Source organism: Schistocerca gregaria, chromosome 5, assembly GCF_023897955.1.
Source record: "Schistocerca gregaria isolate iqSchGreg1 chromosome 5, iqSchGreg1.2, whole genome shotgun sequence".
Classification (NCBI taxonomy): domain Eukaryota; kingdom Metazoa; phylum Arthropoda; class Insecta; order Orthoptera; family Acrididae; genus Schistocerca; species Schistocerca gregaria.
The window spans coordinates 564,676,430-564,696,309 of record NC_064924.1 but is presented as its reverse complement, the minus strand read 5'-3'; the positions used below and the strand labels follow the sequence as shown (position 1 = coordinate 564,696,309).

General features: G+C 40.5%; 1 protein-coding gene across 2 annotated transcripts in view; it reads left to right on the top strand.

Moving 5' to 3' along the window:
- LOC126272083 (UPF0415 protein C7orf25 homolog) overlaps positions 1–19,880 on the top strand; it is a 130,888-nt gene that overhangs the window by 76,947 nt on the left and 34,061 nt on the right. For both annotated transcript variants that reach the window (XM_049974644.1, XM_049974645.1), the window contains 3 exons: positions 6,458–6,675; positions 6,848–7,011; positions 11,484–11,749. In XM_049974644.1, the coding sequence (XP_049830601.1) occupies positions 6,458–6,675; positions 6,848–7,011; positions 11,484–11,749 (648 nt within the window). The remainder of the gene's footprint in view (positions 1–6,457; positions 6,676–6,847; positions 7,012–11,483; positions 11,750–19,880) is intronic.

The following is a 19,880-nucleotide window of genomic DNA, read 5'->3' as shown; positions in this document are numbered from 1 at the left end:
TATTGTATTGCACTATCATCATTTATCAATGACTGAAAAAACTTGAATATATTGGAGGCACAAATTGCAGTAAACTTTGAAGGCCCTTGAACTTTGCTGCCTTAATTTGACTCTTTCTTTTCAGCTTCTCATTAACTCCAAAATCCTTGTTATATGACCGGAACATGTGACCAGGGAGGAGAAATTTGTGCTCAACAACATCAAAATATTTTTTATCTAGGGGGTACAACCACAGACCTAGGATAATATAGTTTTTATTTTGTCCAACACACAAATCAGAATAAATGATGAGCCTTTGATGACGTTCTTCCTCCACCATGTCTAAAGCATTTAAAATGCAGCTAGCTACTTCATCGGCCCCTTTAGATGCATCATTCTTGGACACATCACTGCCTTCTCATCACTACAATGGTGAATACAGACATTATATGTTCAAAGTTATCTCTTATAAAAAAACTGATTCTGCCAAAATATGTGGTGTTGGCAACGCTTGTTGTAAGTCCATGCACCATCCTGTTTTGACTCATTTGAGTCACTATTCAGGGCACTATATGCAGCTTCAGCTTTCTCAAGGTGTAATTTGATGTCTGTGGATTTGATGTTATTAGGTACTCCAGCAGAATCATGAATACGACATGTATCACTTGGCGGCAGTTTAAAACCAATTTTATATTCTGTGTTGAAAATGGTTTCATACACATGTTGTTTCGCTGGGACTTCATCTGTATTTTTAAGATCTTCACAGTACAAATGATACATTCCAGCAATTGAGTGAGCAGAGGTTATGTAGGACTTGTTCGGATTCTGTGTTCTACTATAATGTGATGTGTACCTTGGAAACATTTTGATGTGATTTCTAACCTTATTTTTTCTCTTCTTATCAATGGCAAGAAGTCTGTTAGAATGCTTGCCTCTTCTGTTCCATCTAGGTGTATGTACAGATACACGTGTTGTAGATTCATGACATTCTGTGCCACATTCTTCATTGCTACTGACGATCTTCAAACATTTAATAGAAATGACATGAACAGCTAAAAATGCAGTCCTAAACACTTCAGCTTCAGTAACTGAAGTGTCATGAATGAAATACCTAAAAGAAACATTCCTCTGACTTACTGTTGGAACCTTCCTCTTCTTTGCCTACACTTTTTTGCACTTGTTAGGCCACACTAATCCAAATAAATAAGAATTTTGCTTCTTATAATCTCCCAAACAATAAAACTCAATAAATATCCCTCATTCTGTTCTTCATTCAATGTTGAATATTTGTAGAAACTAGTTTTGATCACTGGCACTACGAAACACTTTCTCGGGAACAATCTTATTTTTTTGGGATTTATATTCTTTTCCATTGTTTCTTAATCTCTTCCTTTCATTATCTTTCTACTCATTTTCTTTACAAATTCTTTTTGATTACAAGTACTGTTGCATTTTCTTCGTGAGTAACATTAATAGCAACACCTATTGCTGCCATCTTAGAAACGTGAACAACATTGAGAAACGCTTTCTGATTGGCTCTCCGAAACCAAGTCAATCAGCTTTCAGGTTCATAAGGAAAGGGTTTGTCATTGTACCACACATTTTTGAGAGGTCATAACTAGAGGAAATGAACAAATAAAGATCACAACTTTCAACAGCTTCAATCCAGTGTGTGTACAGATTTTCAGAGGATCAAATTCATAATCTTTTCATTATTTGTTCATTACCTCTTTAGTTATCTTTCACCTTGCAACATATATTTTTTATGTGAGGGTTCCACAATAGTTTCACATCTGGATTTATCCCTACATACTTCACTATCCACTGTACTAGTAGACTTCCGTCAAGGAGCTTGAGATTCCAGTATGTGAACTGGATTGCCTTTGTCGTAAATGGCAGCACAACAGTTTTCTTACAACTGACTTTTGGATCCTGTTTTCTGCACCAGTGCACATTGTTCTAACAGTACTAGCAAATTATTCAAATATTGCTATGACTAAATCGTCTGTATCTCCATGGTGAAAGTAACCTCTAGTATTTAATTTTAGTGGGTTAATTCACCACTAGGTTCCACGGTAGTGGGGACAAAACCTCTCCTTTCCGACACCCCCTGGTGGTGTTGATCACTATTATCATCATTCGTCATGGTGGCTTGTACCATTCTTCTGCTTAAAATGGTCTTAATCCATTTGCATATGATGATCGCAATGCCGTGCTGTTCTGCAGCTCTAGGTTGTGTTGTTAAATCTCCTTTGATATCCAGGAAGATACAGAGAGCAATTTCCTGAAAGAGTAAAGCTTTTTCCACATTTCAAACAGATGGAGAAGTTCTGTTTCACATAATTTGCGTGGTAGATATGTGAGTTGACTTACATGTAGAAAAACCTCAGTGAAACTCTTTTTCCCTAACTTATACATACCTGATGAAACCCCTCTGTTTGGAGCATCAGTTACTGCTGTCATATTTGTTTGGTTTGGTTTGTGGGGCGCTCCTGCTGTCATGTTCAAGCAATGGATGTTAAGTGGACCACATTAAACCTGTTCTCTTAACACTCCCAACAGCGTGTGACTGTGAACAAAACACTGGTGGTCACGGAATACAAACTAACTTAAAAGATAACATCAACTATGGCGCTTTATGGATGGGAGGAAAAGTGAAACATATTGCATACAGTTGTATAGTATCTCAATCAGGAGCAGGTTACATACTAGGGATGAGAAAAACTGAACATTAAAACTGATCCTGGTAGTTTAGTTCTGAATAACTGATACTCTTTGGTATTTGGTCTCATTTATAGTAGTTACCCTTTTTTTTTTACGTATAACTGAGTAATAAACCAAAATAGCGATTAGCCATAGCAGCAGTTCTAAAATTGTTTTAAAGTAAAACTTAAAAAAAGGAGTAATTTTTAAACATAAAATTTGGATTGGTTTCAAGTATTGTGTTGTTATAGAAAATGGGAAAAGCGAGCAGTGCTATTTTAATAACAATGCCGACAGAAACAAACAACAAACACATGGCATAAGAAATGGTACAGGATTGATGAAGAAATATTATCTCTTTGTTGTGTGTTGTAGCTTAAGTTAAGCATGTATGTGCAGTGCACAAGACTTGGCCCTGCTGGACATCCATTGTATTGCAGGATGACACTAATCCTAGTCTGGATATATCTTTTCAAAGTGATGTACAGTGCTTCATATGCTTTAAAAGATTAAAGCTTTGTCTGTCACTTGTATGAAATAATAAAAGAGGAAGTAAATTAGTCTTCTTCTTCTTCTTCTTCTTCTTCTTGATCAGGCCCAGTGGATCGAAAGCTACTACAAGTTTCCTCCCCCATTGTATTCTGTCCATTGCTGCTATCTGCCATCTGTCCACATCTATTGATGCGCGGTCTAAATCTTTGTGGAGGCCATCCCTCCAATGCTTCTTGAATCTCCCTGGTGGTCTCTTTCCTGTAGGTGTGAAATCCAGGAGCTTCTGAAGCTGGCTGTGACCTTCCATCCAAGCCACATGGGCGGCCCACTACATTTGATTGGCTTTGACAGTTCCTGCTATGTTGGGCTGCTGGTATAGTTCCTCAAGCTCTTGGTTGTGTCTGATTCCCCATACCCCTGTGTCTGCATCCAGAACCAGACCAAATATCTTCCGAATCACTTTTCTCTCAATAACGAGGAGCTTATGGAAGTCCTGTTTCTGGATACCCCATGTCTCCCAGCCATATAGAACAACAGATTGGATCAGGGTTTTGTATAGTAGAATCTTGAACTGTCTGGAGAGAGACCTGGACCGAAGCAGTTGTGCTAGGCTGTGGTAAGATTGCTTTCCTGCTTGTATTCTCACATTGATCTCTGCTTCAGATGACAAGTTCTCACTGAAAAGTGCTCTCAGGTATTTAAATTCGTGCCCTCTTTTGTAGCACTGGTCTCCCACCTGCAGTGATTGTAGATGACCAGCAGTCTGACAATGCGTCATAACGAGGTACTCTGTCTTGGCTTCATTTATGTTTAGCCCAAAAATTGCTGGCAGCCTTCTTTAGTGCTCTGGTCATTAGCTCCAACTCCTCTTCAGACCTAGAGATTAAACAGATGTCATCTGCATAGGCTAAGTATGCTAGTAGTCTCTTTCCTTCAATTTCAATCCCTTTGTTCTCTCGAAAAGGCCTCGCGTTACGATCTTCTTGAGGGCAAAGTTGAACAGGATAGGGGAAAAACCATCTCCTTGCCTGAGTCCTGTCACAATTTCAAATTTCTCAGTTACGCGATTTCCCTTCTGCACCTTTGCACGTGTTTCATCCAGACAGATCTTTATCAGATTGATGAGTTTCTCTGCCATGCCGAACTCCCTCAAACAGCTGAGCATGCTCTTGCAATGTATACAATCACAGGCCCTCTTAAAATCAACGAATAAAATATGCTAATCTTTACCATATCTTGCAGTTTCTCAATGAGATGCTGGAGACTGAATTCTATGTATGAGTTAATTGGACAGGATCTTTAGTAGACATTAAGCAGGGGGATTCCTCAGTAGTTGGCATATTTCAGTTTGTCGCCCTTCTTATGTATTGGACAAATCAGAGCTGTTTTCCATTCTTCTGGTAGTTCTTCTATGGTCCATATTGCCCATATCAGTCAGTGTACTCTTTCTGCAAGTTTCTCTCCCACTGCCAGGATCATTTCAGCCGTGGTAACAGCAATAAATTAAAATCAATTCATTCTTAGTATACAATAAAAACAGAAAGTAGCTGATCCGCTGCCTGTGACTACATAATGTACTTTTTTTCTGCTTGTAGCCCTTGAAAATGGAAAAATTAACACAAAAAATACAAGTTCTTTAACCTCAGTTTTCACCCCTAATTGACTACTCATAATGCGCAAATGGTGGTATGACCCCCGATTACATCATTTTTCAGCAGAGTTTCAAAAAACTAGAATCAATAGGAGAATATTGGTGATTTTTTGGTAGTATCTTGAAACTGAGAGTCAAAATTTTTCAATCTTCATTCGAGAGTTGTACATTTATTATAGGAAACAATGGGAATAAAAAACTGGAAATTGGTTATTTCACAAACCAATTATTTTGAGCAGTTTTAACAGTCAGGTTTAACTGGTGTGGAAAAACAACTAGTTTCCAGAATTATCAATATAATTCTGGAAACTAGTTGTTTCAGTGTAACCGCCATCCCTGTTATGCACAGATTATGCACAGAGCACCTGCAACATTGCACCAGTAAGCATACCACACAAAAGACATGAAAACGATGTCAGTATTGTGCCATGTGTAAGGAAGAGAGAAGACAACACATTTAAAGATGAAAGGTTCAATCTACAATTAGGATGTACCTGATGTTGGTGATGAGATATGTTGCTGAAACATTGCACCAATAAGTCATTATCACCTGGCTTCACACCTCAGAAATCTTCATAAAGATGCGTGCCTGGTAAAATTTCCATGTAAACTTTAAACAATCTTAAGTATTCTCTATTATCGATAGATGAAGTTGCAAACAGGCACAATGAAAAGACACTAACACAGTAGCGTTTGGCCAAAGCCTTTGTCAGAAAAGGAAATGCATACACTTTCATTCAGACAAGCAAGTGTATGTCATGCACAGGTCATGTGTGCAGAGGCTGCAACTTACTACGTCATCTTTATGGTAAGTAGCGGTTTATTTTTTCCTTATATTGTTGGCATTCTCACTTGGAGTTTCCACATCATATCCTGTGTGTTAAGATGATTCAGTCAATGAGATCATATTTTATTGTTTATTCCTGCATGATAGTGTAGTGATATTTGAGTAGTGTGGCCATTAAAGTGTTTGTCAAGGTCACAGTCATTAAAAACATTAAATATATATATATATATATATATATATATATATATATATATATATATATATATATATATATATATAAAGTGACTTTCCTGAGAGCAGAAAATATGTTCATGAACGAAAGGGAAAACATAAATTGTGCAGGCTTTTGAAACTTGACGGTTCTTAATCTTTTTAAATGGTGATAATTTGTAGAAAAAAGAGCTATTCAACAATTAATCCCAACATTAGATAGAAAATTTACCCTCGGAAATGTGCAAAGGGGACACAACAGGACAGCACAGGAGAAAAATTAACTGAGAAATGACAGCAAACAAGGGCTGGAGACCTCAGATGTGAGAACTGTCAGGAAAGACAAGGAAGAACATAGTGGAACTAGAAGCTCACAGGACGAAGGAACAGCTGATTACAAATGCAACTATTCTAGTTACGTCATGTTAAAGGTTACATCATGTTAAAGTGTATGCATACTGCTACACGAGAAGTAGAACCTTTTTGTATTGTAGGTTTATTTGCAAGAATTAATTGGGCAAAAAAAATATTCCACACATCTCCACATTTAAACAAAATATTTATAGTTGTGTTTCTTACCATGTTATTAAGCCTATTTTAAAAAATCAAATGAATAATGAAGGACATATTTACAGGTTGTTTTTGTGTTTACACGTGGTGTGGATGAAGAAACTGTGAAGTGCCTTACTGACCTTGGTGTTACAGTTAGGAGTACTGGAAATGAATCTGACTGGTCTGAAAAAAATAAAGATGAATCTAAAGGAACTCTAGAAAATCAGAATCAGCATAACACAACAGTTTTCAGCTGCAGTTTGTTAAAGGAAAACAAAAATGGTTTGCTAGCACATGTCAGGTATGTTAAACAAAAATGCAATGAATTAATTACGCATAGCAGTTGTTGCTAATAGGCTGTCATTTCCTGCACATACAATTTCTGTTGAGTTGCATTATTAAATTACATTATAAAAATTAGGGACATGGAAGTTGTTTCTGTTTCATGAACTCAAAAACTGTTTTTATTTCAGTGATATTCAGTGCCTGAATCTTGATGTAACAACTTTACTTGCTTATGTGTCTGATTTAACCAATGGAGGATGTTACTTTGATTTTGATGATCCTTGTATTAATTATCAAGCTGAGCAGGAAAGGAAAGAACCATTGAAACCTCTTCTGGACAAACTGTTTGTTGGTGAGTGCTATATTATTGTATACTAATGTGTAGCAGTTGAATGTATGGATACACGTATTTTTAATGTAGCTGCTATGATATGAGATTCTGCGTCATGCTTTATGCTGTGTATTTACTTCTTGTAGGCATACACTTCTGATCACCATCACAACATATATTAACCTTTTAGTATTAAGTTAAGGAATAATGAAAATATTTAGTGTATGGGGATCGAGATGTTACGAACCCAACATTAAGTATTCGCTCGTTTATAATGAATTAACTTTACTTTGATCATGTTGGTATAAACACATCCACTTGAATACAGAGTTCGGAACACGCTGAGATCAGCAGATTTCAAAGAAGTTCATTCTCAAAGATGAGACGGTTGACTATTGCAGTCAATAACCACCACAGAGCCCCCACCGGTAGTGCGGAGCATGGTAAAGATGATGATGAGGCATGTGTGCACCCGGCCGGCCGATGGAGAGTGACCGATTGTGTCGTGGCAGGCGCCTAGTGCAAGGCACGACCGGACCATTTCTCGATGTCTTGGTAGGCACAACCAGCGGAGGGAAGGAGGCCGCGGAAGGTGTCCACAGGTTGACCGTGCCATGCTGCTGATGGCACGGTGGAAGCAGAAGGCGGTGGCGTGCCGAGGCCATGCGGCGCAGTGGAGTTTTGATGGCGCAGTGAAGTTTTGATCCGAACAAAGGTGCAGAGTGCGTCGAAGATGCGATGTGATGTATTGCCTAAGTATTTGCCGGCGAGCACCGTGGTAAGTGCAGTGTGTCCGGTAACAGTTTAATATTAGCCGTATGACATAAAGGAGCAAGCATGCTGTGGCTTAACAGGTTGCGTAAGAAATGCCCGATGAGCAACACTCGCGATAATGACGGAGTTATAGAGGCGCATGATGTCGCAACAGGGGAGAAAACAGCAAGCTGCAGATGACTGACTTTGGTGGTGGATGACTTCAGTGTAGACGGAAGCGTCACCTCAGTCCCTGGACAGTTAGTGTGTTACAGCAGTATATGGCAGGATGTTCCAAGCGGAGTTGACAGTGTCGGTGTTTTGATGTGCGAAGCAGCCGTGATCGAAGGCTGGGGGGCGTGGCCGTGAGCCCTGTGCATGAGGCATGGCAACGGCGAGAGGTGGTGGAAGGCGGACGTGGTCGGCGAAACCATGGTCGGATGAACTACTGGTCCATGGCGGAGAGGCGAACACAGTTCGATGGAACTGCACCTGCGTGTGTGCTGTCGCTGTCAGCACTGCGGTCGAGTAGTAAGGCTGCAAGCTGCTCGCGTTAAACTGCTGCACGGTCATGTGTTGGAGCGGAAAGATGCTCACTCGTTGAAGCAGAAATGGCAGATGCGTTGGCCTTACATTGTGGAGGTAGTGAAGAGGGCGGCAAAGCAAACGGCACTGAAATGCGGATGGTTATGCGGCACTGAAATGCGGATGGTTATGCCGTGGTACAGAAACAAAGTCTGTGGAACTACCAAGGAAAGGAGGCAGCGGCGTAAGTAAGTTGCTTGTATCACATCAGTAACATAGAATTTCCACTTGAGGCGGCGTGATGATGACAGTTATGACATCTGGGACATAGATCCATGTAACGTGATTGTCAGGGTATTAGTTGTAGCTGGTAGTAACGGCAAAGGATCGTCAACAGTCGGAGGCGGAACAATGACAGGAGCATCTCATTGCATGTTGTGCTCGGTCGGTGTCAGCTGCAGCATGTGTAACTGATATTGTACCAACAAGTTTTATGTAGCAATTTGCTCACGTAGCCCTCGTACATTGATGATGGAGAAGAGCAAGTGAGGTAAGCGTGGCCTGGTGCGGTAGCGACTGAGTCGAAAATTTCAAGTGAAATTCGTTCTGATACCTCCGACAGCGGAATACATGTACCAATACTGTTGTTGCTGCTGCCCATGTCCGTGGAACATTTGCCGACTGTTATCCGTCGACAGACGTGGTTCCAACATGATTGGACCCACCTTGCTTCAGACTGAAGATCCTTCAACACTTGGATCAGACAGTCCCTGAAAAGTGGATAGGCAGAAGAGGTCCTGTTTCTTGGCCGTCACGTTCACCTGATCTCACATCACTTTATTTACTCTTGTGGTGCCATATGAGAAGTCTCGTGTATGAGCGGCCTGTCGAGACCGAAGGCGACTGTTCAAACGACTCCTGGGATATTGGAACAGGTAAGACAGAACTTTGTGCAAGCAGTCTTTGTGAAGCAGTCTGCTTGTATCACTGAGTAAGATGCAGTCGAAATCAGAATCTGTCTCTATCAAAGGGTAACCTGGTGTACAAGACAAGGTCTGTGGCAGAGTAGTGACGTAACAGCTCGAGTAGAAGAGATCGAGTTTGTGATCGCGAATGTGAAACTCAGTACTTGGCGGTGGTGGTGTGAGAACACGTTCACTGCTGTATGAAGCATTGATACGACTGAAATCCCCTTGGGGGGAGGGGGGGTGAACAAGTTGCGCACGCGATCGAGTAGTGAATGGCCGGGCAGTAAGTGTGCGTAGTGTCAGCGAGTTGTTGACAAGATGTAGGTGCGGAAGCTGTGGCGGAATCATATGTCACGCAGCTGTTTGTTTTGACTGAGATCAGTGAGCCAGCAGGCGGCGGCTGTGACGTCGCTGTTGGTAGCGGTCGAGCAGAATCGGTGCAGCTCGGGTGCTGCATAGAGAGAGGCGTGGCACGTGCAATGTTGAACTGAGAAACAGCCGGCATTGTCATCGGTATAATTGGTGCATTGTCGTTGATGGGTAGGATGCCCTTGATGAAATTGTTCCTGTGATGTTGGTGATAGGCGCTGAATTAAAGCGGCTTTCGCTCTGGTGTACTTGTCACTGAAATTGTCACAGGTAATGTCCATAATTATATAATGATAGTCCTTTAGGTGCCTGAAGAGTACGAGGTATTTTTCACTTTCTTCGTGATGCCATAAGAGGAGAATATATACTCCGTGGCCATGAACCACATTGGAAGTTGTTCCGAGAGTAATGTTGGTAGTTGAATGCTACAAATGAGGGACAAGCGCAGAGAAGTGGCAGAAAAGTTGACACGAACATTCGAACTCTGGAAGACGGGCTGTGCGGAAACTAGGTCGAACGAATTTGCATGTGACGCGAAAGACGCGGTAGCTGTGACGGGCGTTTGTGAATTCGACCAGGCATGCGATTTAGCCGTAGTTCGGAGTTTGTGCGAACTGGGATTTGCAACATAGTCCCCATTTGTTGCAGTCCATTGTTTGACATGATTGTCCGATGTCGAAGCACTGCACAAAGTTAATTCATTAGACAAAAGCAAGCCAAAATTGTCCAAATTAATCGGTGAAGGAGCACTGCTCTGTCCAGAAGTGAAATTACCGATGCGTTGAGTGGGTTTCGACGGACGACGTGTGTGCCTCGGTCGCATTGTCGATGTGTGAGAAGGTGACGAAAGTTACCAAAAAGCACGATTCACACAAGAGTTGGAAATTTACACACTATTTACACTTCCTGTACACTGCATCCAGATGCATCGCGATCCGAAATCGATGGACGTAGAAATCCGACAAAGGGTTGCTACATTGTTTGTCCATGGTGAAGTTCCAGTACACATGTCTGGCTTCGTAAGCAGCGTTCGTGAGCATCGGGGTCACCAGTATGGGGATTGAGATGTTACGTACGGTAATATCGAACCCAACATTAAGTATTCGCTCATTTATAATGAATTAACTTTATTTTGATCATGTCAGTACAAACACATCCGCTCGAATTCAGAGTTCGTAACACACTGAGATCAACAGATTTCAAAGAAGTTCATTCTCGAAGATGAGGCGGTTGACTCTTGCAATCGATCACCATCACAAGTGTGTCATTTGGACAATGTTATTTTCGTAGCTTTCAGTCTGAAGACTGGTTTGATGCAGTTATTCACACTAGCAAGCCTTTTAACCACCACATAACTTCTGCAGCCTACATTTACTCGAATCTGTTTAGTGTAGTTAAGCCTTGGTCCACTTCTCTAGTTTTTACTCCCCACATTTCCCTCCATTACAAAAGTTACTATTCCTTGGTGCCTAAGGATGTATTCTATCAACTTATTCCTTATTTTAGTGCAGTTGGCCCATAATTCATAAATGTCTTCTTCTCTCATTTGATTCATTACCTCTTCATTAGTTATCAAATATACACACACAATTTTTCAGCCCATTTTGAAAGCTTCTGTTTCCTGCTTGTATGTATCTTTTATTGTCCTTGTTTTCTTCACTCCAGACATTTAATTTGAGACATTTGGAAGATAATGTGTCAATATTCTATTTCTTACAGATTTGGAACTTTACTGATTTAACCAGTTGGTATTATAGAGAAGAATTAGATTCCATTTTTGTGACGAGTGCATTGCACAATCTTGTCTGCAAAGTTTTGATTTGTTAATCTTTCTTTTTTTCTTGCATTTTCCTCATTATTGGTCATTTGTGGTTCCAGGGAAACAGTTGATGTGCTGTCAAAGTGCATATGAAAGCTTCTCATCCATCATTGATACAGTCGGTGGTGAAATTGAGAAGAAATCTGCATCACAGTTCATGGAGAAGGTTTTGGTTGTTAATGATATACTTTCACAAGAATTTGAAAATATTAAATTAGGTGGAAAAATTAAGAAACGATCACTTATAGTTTTTGCAACAGGGCATGCTATGAGATCAGTAACAGTAACAGCAAATGAAGGATTTTGTAGAGCATCACTCAATAAGGTGACTAATTATGTTACTAATCTTAGTGCCTATGAACAACTAATGTATCATATTGCTGTGAGCTTTGCTGCACAAAATGAGGCATAGTGGTTAGCATCACTGGTTGCAGTGCTGCCTGTTGCCATGTCAAAGCCAAAATTATTGGAATGTTCTTGAAATATCTTATGTTTGTAGTGTTTGTATATTGTGGAATACTCAATGTTTATATAAAAACCAGCATTCTGGAATATTTTATGTTTGTGTAAACAGCTATGTTAATCTCTCCAAAAAGTCAGTTCTGTTCTGGTTACTCGCTGGTGTCAGTAATAAATGTTCTTTCAGTACTAAGTGTTCTACGTCACTGATGGCTCCACCTTTGATGTTTTCATTACATACGGGAAAGAAGGTCTTTACAAAAAAATTTCAATGATGAAGTCTTCGTGGGTTATAGCCAGGCCAAAGTTGCATTTTGTAGGAATGTTTCAACAAGTTTCCAACTCATCGTCTTCAGGCAAAGTGTCAGAATCATGATCAGTTTGCATCTTTGTAGACCCTGGGCCATAGGCTCCTCTGCCTCATCTGTAATACCTGAGCCAATCACATGCTTGCTAGCACTACATCCCATGCAGAGCCCAGCTGTAAACCACCATCCCAGTTGACAAGGTCATTATGGACCGGTATCTCCACTGCTTCTTTGATAATAAAGTCCCAGAACCTGTTCAGTCGGCACAATACATCTGTTTGTTCAAATATATGACTTTCCTTGAGGCTGTGCTCTGCCACTACAGATTAATCAGTTTGGGCGAGGTGAATGCTTCCACATGTTCCGAGTGGCACTGTGAAATACACTGTTGTGTCTGGCCAATATATTGGTTGCCATATTCACAACTCATGCTGTAGACCCCAAGTGCCCATGGTCCTAGTTGTCTAACATTGAGTCAAGTTTTTTCATATTTTTATTTTACCCAAAGATTAGAAAATGGTTTTAATGCTTTTCTTCTCCAGTATCTTGGAAATCTTGGCTGTGGGCAGCCCAGCATACAGAAGGAACACCAGACGCTCAATGTCTTCTTCTGGATCATCTTATTCTTCTTGCTAAGCTGGAGGGCGTATCATGTCAGTCTCTTCAAGTAGCCATTCTTGTGAAAGGTTTCACTCAGATGCTGCAACTTGACGTCACATATCTTTCATTCTCTGTGCACCAGGACGGTGAGCACAGATTTGCAATGTGCTGGATGGTGGCAGCTACTGGCATTTAGGTACAGGTCCATGTGTGTCTTATTTCTATGAACAAAATGTCCCAGCATGCCATCAGCTTTCTTCCTTATTAGGATATTTCTTCTATGTTAATTGTCATGTATGTTGTTGAAATGATCAAGAAATGCCTGCAGGTTTTCTTCACCATGTGGCTGCATCACGAATGTGTCATCCACGTGTCAGTAGAATGCCTTTGGTTTCAGACACATGGTTTTGGGAGCCATTTTCTCGAAGTGTTCCTTATACAGATTTGCAATGCCTGGCACAAGGGTGAGACCATAGCCACTGTGTCTAACTGCTGGTAGAGCTTCTACCATGTTGAAAGTAGGTGGTGGTGGATGTGTGGTGGAACTCCACAGTGTCTTTGTCAAAGTGGCTCCCTAGTAATGTCAAGGAATCCTCTAGTGGTACCCATGTGAAGAGAGACATGATGAGAAAACTTACCAGGAGGTCACTCTTGTCTAGACATATCCCCTGAAGCACCTTCACACCCTCAGTTGAGTTTTTGACATGATGCGTGCAGTGACACAGGAGAGGTTTTAGTAACTGTGCCAGGTGTTTACCTATCCCACATGTTGGTGAAATTGGATGTACTGTAATCCCATACCACTTGTGACTGGCATCCAGTCTCCTGCCCTGTTTGTGGGGGTAGGTAGATAGTAAGACCTTTGCATCCAATGAACTCTGCAAGTTCAAAGCTACCTTGAAACAACACAAGAAGTTCCATTGACTTCCAGGGGCAAACATACAGAATATTGACACCAAGGATTTGAGGATCATCACCAGTTTGCTGGAAAAGAACTGGAAAAGGTGACCATGTCCTTGCTATCAAAAGGATTAAATTTTTCATCGGTTTCAAGCACTTTACCTAAACAGGAGATCCTCAGCAATGTTGAGCAAGCCATTCAGGCTCTTCCCTCTGAGATCATCGGAGAAGTGATAGGGGAGACCTAAGGGTCCTTGACAAAACAAAAATTCCAAAAACTAACATCTTCTTGGCATAACTCAGGGCAATACACAACCTCTGAGAAGATGAAGAGGAGCTGACAAAGGAAATGTGACAGTGCTGCTATGTTCAGTTGACTATGGGTAGGAGAGGAAGATGCTATTACAAGACCTTGCTTACAAGCCTGTAGGAAAGGATCCTACACCCCAGTTGTGACTAGGAAGACCATCTTACCTCTGAACAACTCTGGAGTGGACAAGGATACGGTCAAAAGGCTGTACCCCAAGCAGCGCTACCACCACAGCTGTAAGGCCTACCAAAGATGCACAAGAAGGGAGTTCCATTGTGTCCAGAAGCGGACACACTGCATTTACCGGCGTATAGAATAGCTAAACACCTGTCACAATTACTAAAGCCTCTTGTGACTCATTGCACAGACCCTTTCAAAAAATTCAGTTTAGTTTGTGAAGGTGCTTCAGGGGTACATCTGGACAATGGTGACCTCCTGGTCAGTTTCAACATAATGTCTCTCTTCACACAGTTACCGCTAGAGGACATGTCTCTCTTCACACAATTACCGCTAGAGGATTCTCTGATGTTACGAGGGGGCCATGTTGAGGAAGACACTGTGGAACTGAAACTTCCTGGCAGATGAAAACTGTGTGCCAGTCTGTGGCTTGAACTTGGGACCTTTGCCTTTCATGGGCAAGGGCACTGTCCTTTCTTCCAGATGTGCTAGTCCAACTTTTGCAGGAGAGCTTCTGTGAAGTTCGGAAGCTAGGAGACGAGGTGCTGGCAGAAGTACAGCTGTGACAACACGTCATGAGTCATGCTTGGGTTGCTCACATGGTAGAGCACTTGCTCATGAAAGGCTAAGGTCCCAAATTTGAGTCTCGATTCAGTACACAGTTTTGATCTGCTAGGAAGTTTCATATCAGTGCACACTCCTCTGCAGAGTGATATTTCATTCTGGAAAGTGTGGAACTGTTCCGCGCTGTGAGCTCACTAACACTTACTTCCAATGTGGTGGAAAGTTCTACCAGCAGTGAGGCAGAGTCCCTATGGAATCCCCTGTTCCACCAGGCATTGCAAACCTCTACACGAACACTTTGAGGAAGTGGCTCTCAAAGCCATATGTCTGAAACCAAAGGCATTCTGTTGATACATGGACAAAACATTCATGGTGTGATTGCATGGCAGAGAAACCCTGCACAAGTTTCTTGACAACCTCAACAGCATACACAAAAATATAAATTTCATGAGGGAGACAGAAGAAAACAGGTGCCTGCCTTTGCCTGACATTCTGATAAGCAAGAAAACTATGGTGTGCTAGGTCATTCTGTGACTAGAAAAAAGACACACACGGACCTGTATCCAAATGCCAACAGCCGCCACCATCCAACAGAACACAAAATTGTGCTCACCACCATGATGCATAGAGCATGAGAGACTTGTGACATGGAGAATCTACCCACTGAGTTGTGGCATCTAAGGGAAGCATTTGGCAAGTTACAGCATCTAAGGGAAACCTTCAAGACACAGATGAGATGCACTTTCCAGCTGAGCAAGAAGAATAGGAAAGAATACAATCTGGATGAAGGCATAAGGCATCTGGTGTTCCTTCCATATGCTAGGTTTTCCATGGCCAATATTGCCAGGATACTAGAGAACAACATTAAAATCATTTTCTGCTCTTTGGCTAAAAAAAATAATATACTTGGCTCAATGAAAGACAAGCTAAGACCATGGAAACCTCGAGTCTACAGCATCACTTGCGAATATGGCAAGCAGTATATCTGCCCAACACAATGGCATGTTTCACAGCACAGCTTAGAACATGTGAGACGCATTCACTTCAGCCAAAACGGACAAATCTGGAGTGGCAAAGTACAGCCTCAATGAAGGTGATAGGGACACAAGTGTAAGCCAATTGAATGGGTTTTGGTACTTGATCATCAAAGAGGTAGTGGAGGTACAGCTGAATGATGATCTTGTCAACTGGGATAGCAGTTTTCAACTGAGCTCTTCATGGGATGTAGTGGTAGAAAGAACATGTCAAGAGCACTCTGATATAAAAGTGGTAAAGGCAGCGTCAGGACATGACAGTTTCATCATCATCATAATCATTGTTGTCATCGTCATTGTACTCATTACATTTGCAAGTGTCATTTGACAATGGTGCTAAATCACAAAATTACATACTGTCAGACCTAAGACAACAACCACTGCCTTCAATTATTAGGAGCTGTTACAGGATTTGATCCAGTGAAATGCAGGATCATGATCTGCATAGAATGTTTGAAGACCATCGAAGATTTTTTCTTTTTAGCTAGTTCTCCACAAAATAATTGCTTGTCTGCACAGCTCTAGTCCTACAGATGCTTCTCTTGGAGGCGATATTTGTGCTTGATGTACATTTACCATTCATAGACAGTGCAGCAGAGCCCAACATGGGTTCACAATTTCCTCAGTCCCTAATTGTGAGGACCAATACTGAGCTTTTGTCTCAGTCCTCCTTGTGCTGAAAACCATCTTGTAACAATCATACAACTTCATCATTTGCTAGTCCTACTGGCTGCAGCTACTTTAGTTGTGGGACTTGAAGTTCTACCCAAGAATGGATATATTTGTTGTGCATGCCCTCAAACTCATTCAACATCAGAATTTTACTGCACCAGAAGCTACTTGATGTCCATCTCTGTTGCTGAATGGTCAGCATGGTTGAGTGCCATATTGAAGACACATGTTTTATTCCTGGTACTGGTGTGGATTTTTCTTCGGTGAGAGGAGTGGAACGGGGTGCACGCAGTCTAGTGAGGCCAATTAAAGAGCTACTTGTCCAAGCAGTAGTGGCTCCAGATCACAAAAACTGATAACGGCCGGGAGAACAGTGTCCTGACCGCAGACCCCCTATACTGAATCCAATGACGCCATTGGTAGACGATGACATGACAGTCGGTTGGTATCAATGGGCCTGTCAGGGCTGTGAATGTTTGTTTCCAAAGCCACCTGATGCGACACTGAATAATCCCAGTGATTGCGCTCCTTGTAGCATTTTGTTGCTATGGCTGTTATGAACACTTTACAGCTGTACTAGTGCATAGTATTCTGTAGCAAAGAGAACAAGAGCAAGGGAAGCTTTTCTAAGTACAAGATATTATTCCAAGCTTTATGATGAGCGTAACTTGCAACAGCAGTGTTATATAAGCAAGTATGAAAAGTTAATTAGATTATATATGCTATTTTCTTAATGATTTTTTCATGATTTACTGTATCAAAGAACCACCATAATTTCAGTCAATATTTATCACAGGCTGTTTTGATCCATTAGAAATGGTTTGTGAAAGACTGTGACCATATAACAATGGGTTTATTTATAAATAACTTTTCTGCTACTAGTAATGATTTTCTTTTATTTGTATTTTGCGTGATGTGTCTAAGGAAATGATTCCCACTTTCAAGTGCGTTTTCGGCCTGCTAGGCCATATATTCATCATGTCTTCAATGTGTGAGGTACTGCATTTTTCTGTTGTATTAAAGTATTCTTGTAGTTCACTTGCACAGAAGCTCACACACATTAAACAACACACACAATTTTCTTTGCACAGTACACACTGAAAATAACAAATGTTTCAGTGTGTACTGTGCACAGAAAACTGTGTGTGTTGTTTAATGTGTGTGAGCTTCTGTGCAAGTGAACTACAAGAATACTTTAATACAACAGAAAAATGCAGTACCTCACACATTGAAGACATGATGAATAAGTGGGAAAACACATGAAAATTGTACCTGAAAATGGGAATCGTTTACCAAAATGTGTCAACAAAAATATAAATAAAGGAAAATCTTGACTGGCAGCAGAAAACTTATTTTTAGGCAAATACATATAAATAAATGTTAAAAAATGACTGGTTGTCATTAGTTGTTTATCTGGCTTTCATGTACTTTGGAATCTAATTGCTCCAACTGGCACAAAACTTGGCTTCATCTGACGAGCTGCCAAGTAATTTGATAGATGAAAACAGCACATTTCTGTTCTAACAGTGTTGGGACTGAGTTTTGAGTGTTGTTAAAAGTTCTTAGAATTTGGTTAGACTATTCATTAATTCACTTACACACTTCTTGAAATTTCATCTCTGGTATGATATTGCAGGACTGTGTGCATATTGAAAATTACAAATAGATTGTGCAACAACAGTTTTCAGATCCTCTTTATATATACATGGTTAGCAGCAGTGCCCAGACCCAGAAACTTCTGTTAGGTGAAAACACAGCTTGTGCTGATGACGTCAAACTATTTATGATGTCGTGGATCCATAAAAAAAAATTGTGTGTTCCAGCTGTTTACAGTCTGGTACTCTTTGGGATATTGGGTGGTGATGTTATGATGCTACAGTCTGCCTTTGTAATTACAGTTGACTTGATGCTTTTGAGAATGTTAACAGAAGTTTTCCTGTATACAAGTTTATATTAAAAAAGCTAAAATTAGTTTATGTGTTGCTGTGTTGTTATGTACTAGGCACTCAGGCAAGTTTATATGAAATCTGCAGATTTATTATTATTTTTTGCTGGGTTGTGTGTTTAGGACAATGGTACTGAGTAGGTCTAAGAACTTTACATTACTTTTCTTGGCTTGAAATAATGCCTGCTTTATTAGATGTGTAGAGATCTTATTTGCAATATCTTTAGAGGCTCTCAATTAATTGTGAGCAGTAGCATCACAAGAAGTAAAAAGTCTAAATGTCCAAGCCTTCTTACTTGAATGTGGCATAAGGACATTTCCAGTTAAGTAGTAAAAGCAAGTGAAGACCCACCCATAGTAAAAGCAAGTGAAGACCCATCCTTATCTAATGGTACCATTTGGAGGATGTTGCAAATACTGAGTGCGATTACTACATTCACACTACAAAAGAGACTGAAAGGAAATCTCTCGAGATTTCTTGGAGCAATAATGCTTCCAGGTGTTCTACCGAGTTGTTTTCATTTTATACGCACAATATCTTGATGACTGATCCAGCCATCTTCTTCAGGTGCTACAAGTTTTGCTGTTCAAGTTACTTGTTATCTGGACCGCAACCAGACTGTGAACTATTGTTTTGTTTCGTACTGCTATTTATAGATGAGTTCAATTCCTGACCTCCACTATGCCCTTTGATACTCTTTTATTTTTCAGAGTTTGCACTGATATTTTATTAAATAGATTCTATCAGTGTTTTTCAGCTGTTGTAGATGTGATGGCCGGCGAGATTTAAAAACAAAAATAAATAAATTTAAATGCCAGACCCCAAGCATTATTTAAATTGAAGATTCTGTTCCTGTTTAGTAGATTTTCTTACATCTTTATTTTGATAGATTCCTTAATTATTTCATTTCATGGGTATATTCAAGGCAGTGTTTGATGACAGCTGATTTGGTTGTTTTAGTCAAGTGTGGCGCTGACGTTCTTAGCACCTCTGCTCAACTGTGTCCCCTGTAAGACATACCACAGTCATGTGGAATGTGATACACCCGGCTCTTGGAGATTGTCTTTAACATGGCAAAGAATACATTTATCTTACTTGAAGGGAGTAAATTACACTGGACTCATTGTTTTGCTTGGTGTCTACTGATCTTTCCAGATATTTGGGTAACATAAGGCAGCTGAGTGGGTTTGGGTTTCTTTATCTTGGTCTCACTTTTGCAAATTCCATCATGAATTTTATATAACAATGAATAGACTATAAATGTTCCAGAAATCCTTCAAGCTTTTCCTCTTAGAACCATACTTAGTAATATTGGCTAATCTATATGTTAGCTGGCAACATAGCTAAAATGCATGCTCGGTGAATATGTGGGTATGTGAAAACAACATATTTGCAACTTCACTGACTTTGTGCACCACCTCACTCCCACAATTTACTCATATGCAACTCCAGAAAACAGATATAATGGGTATACCACTTTCTGATT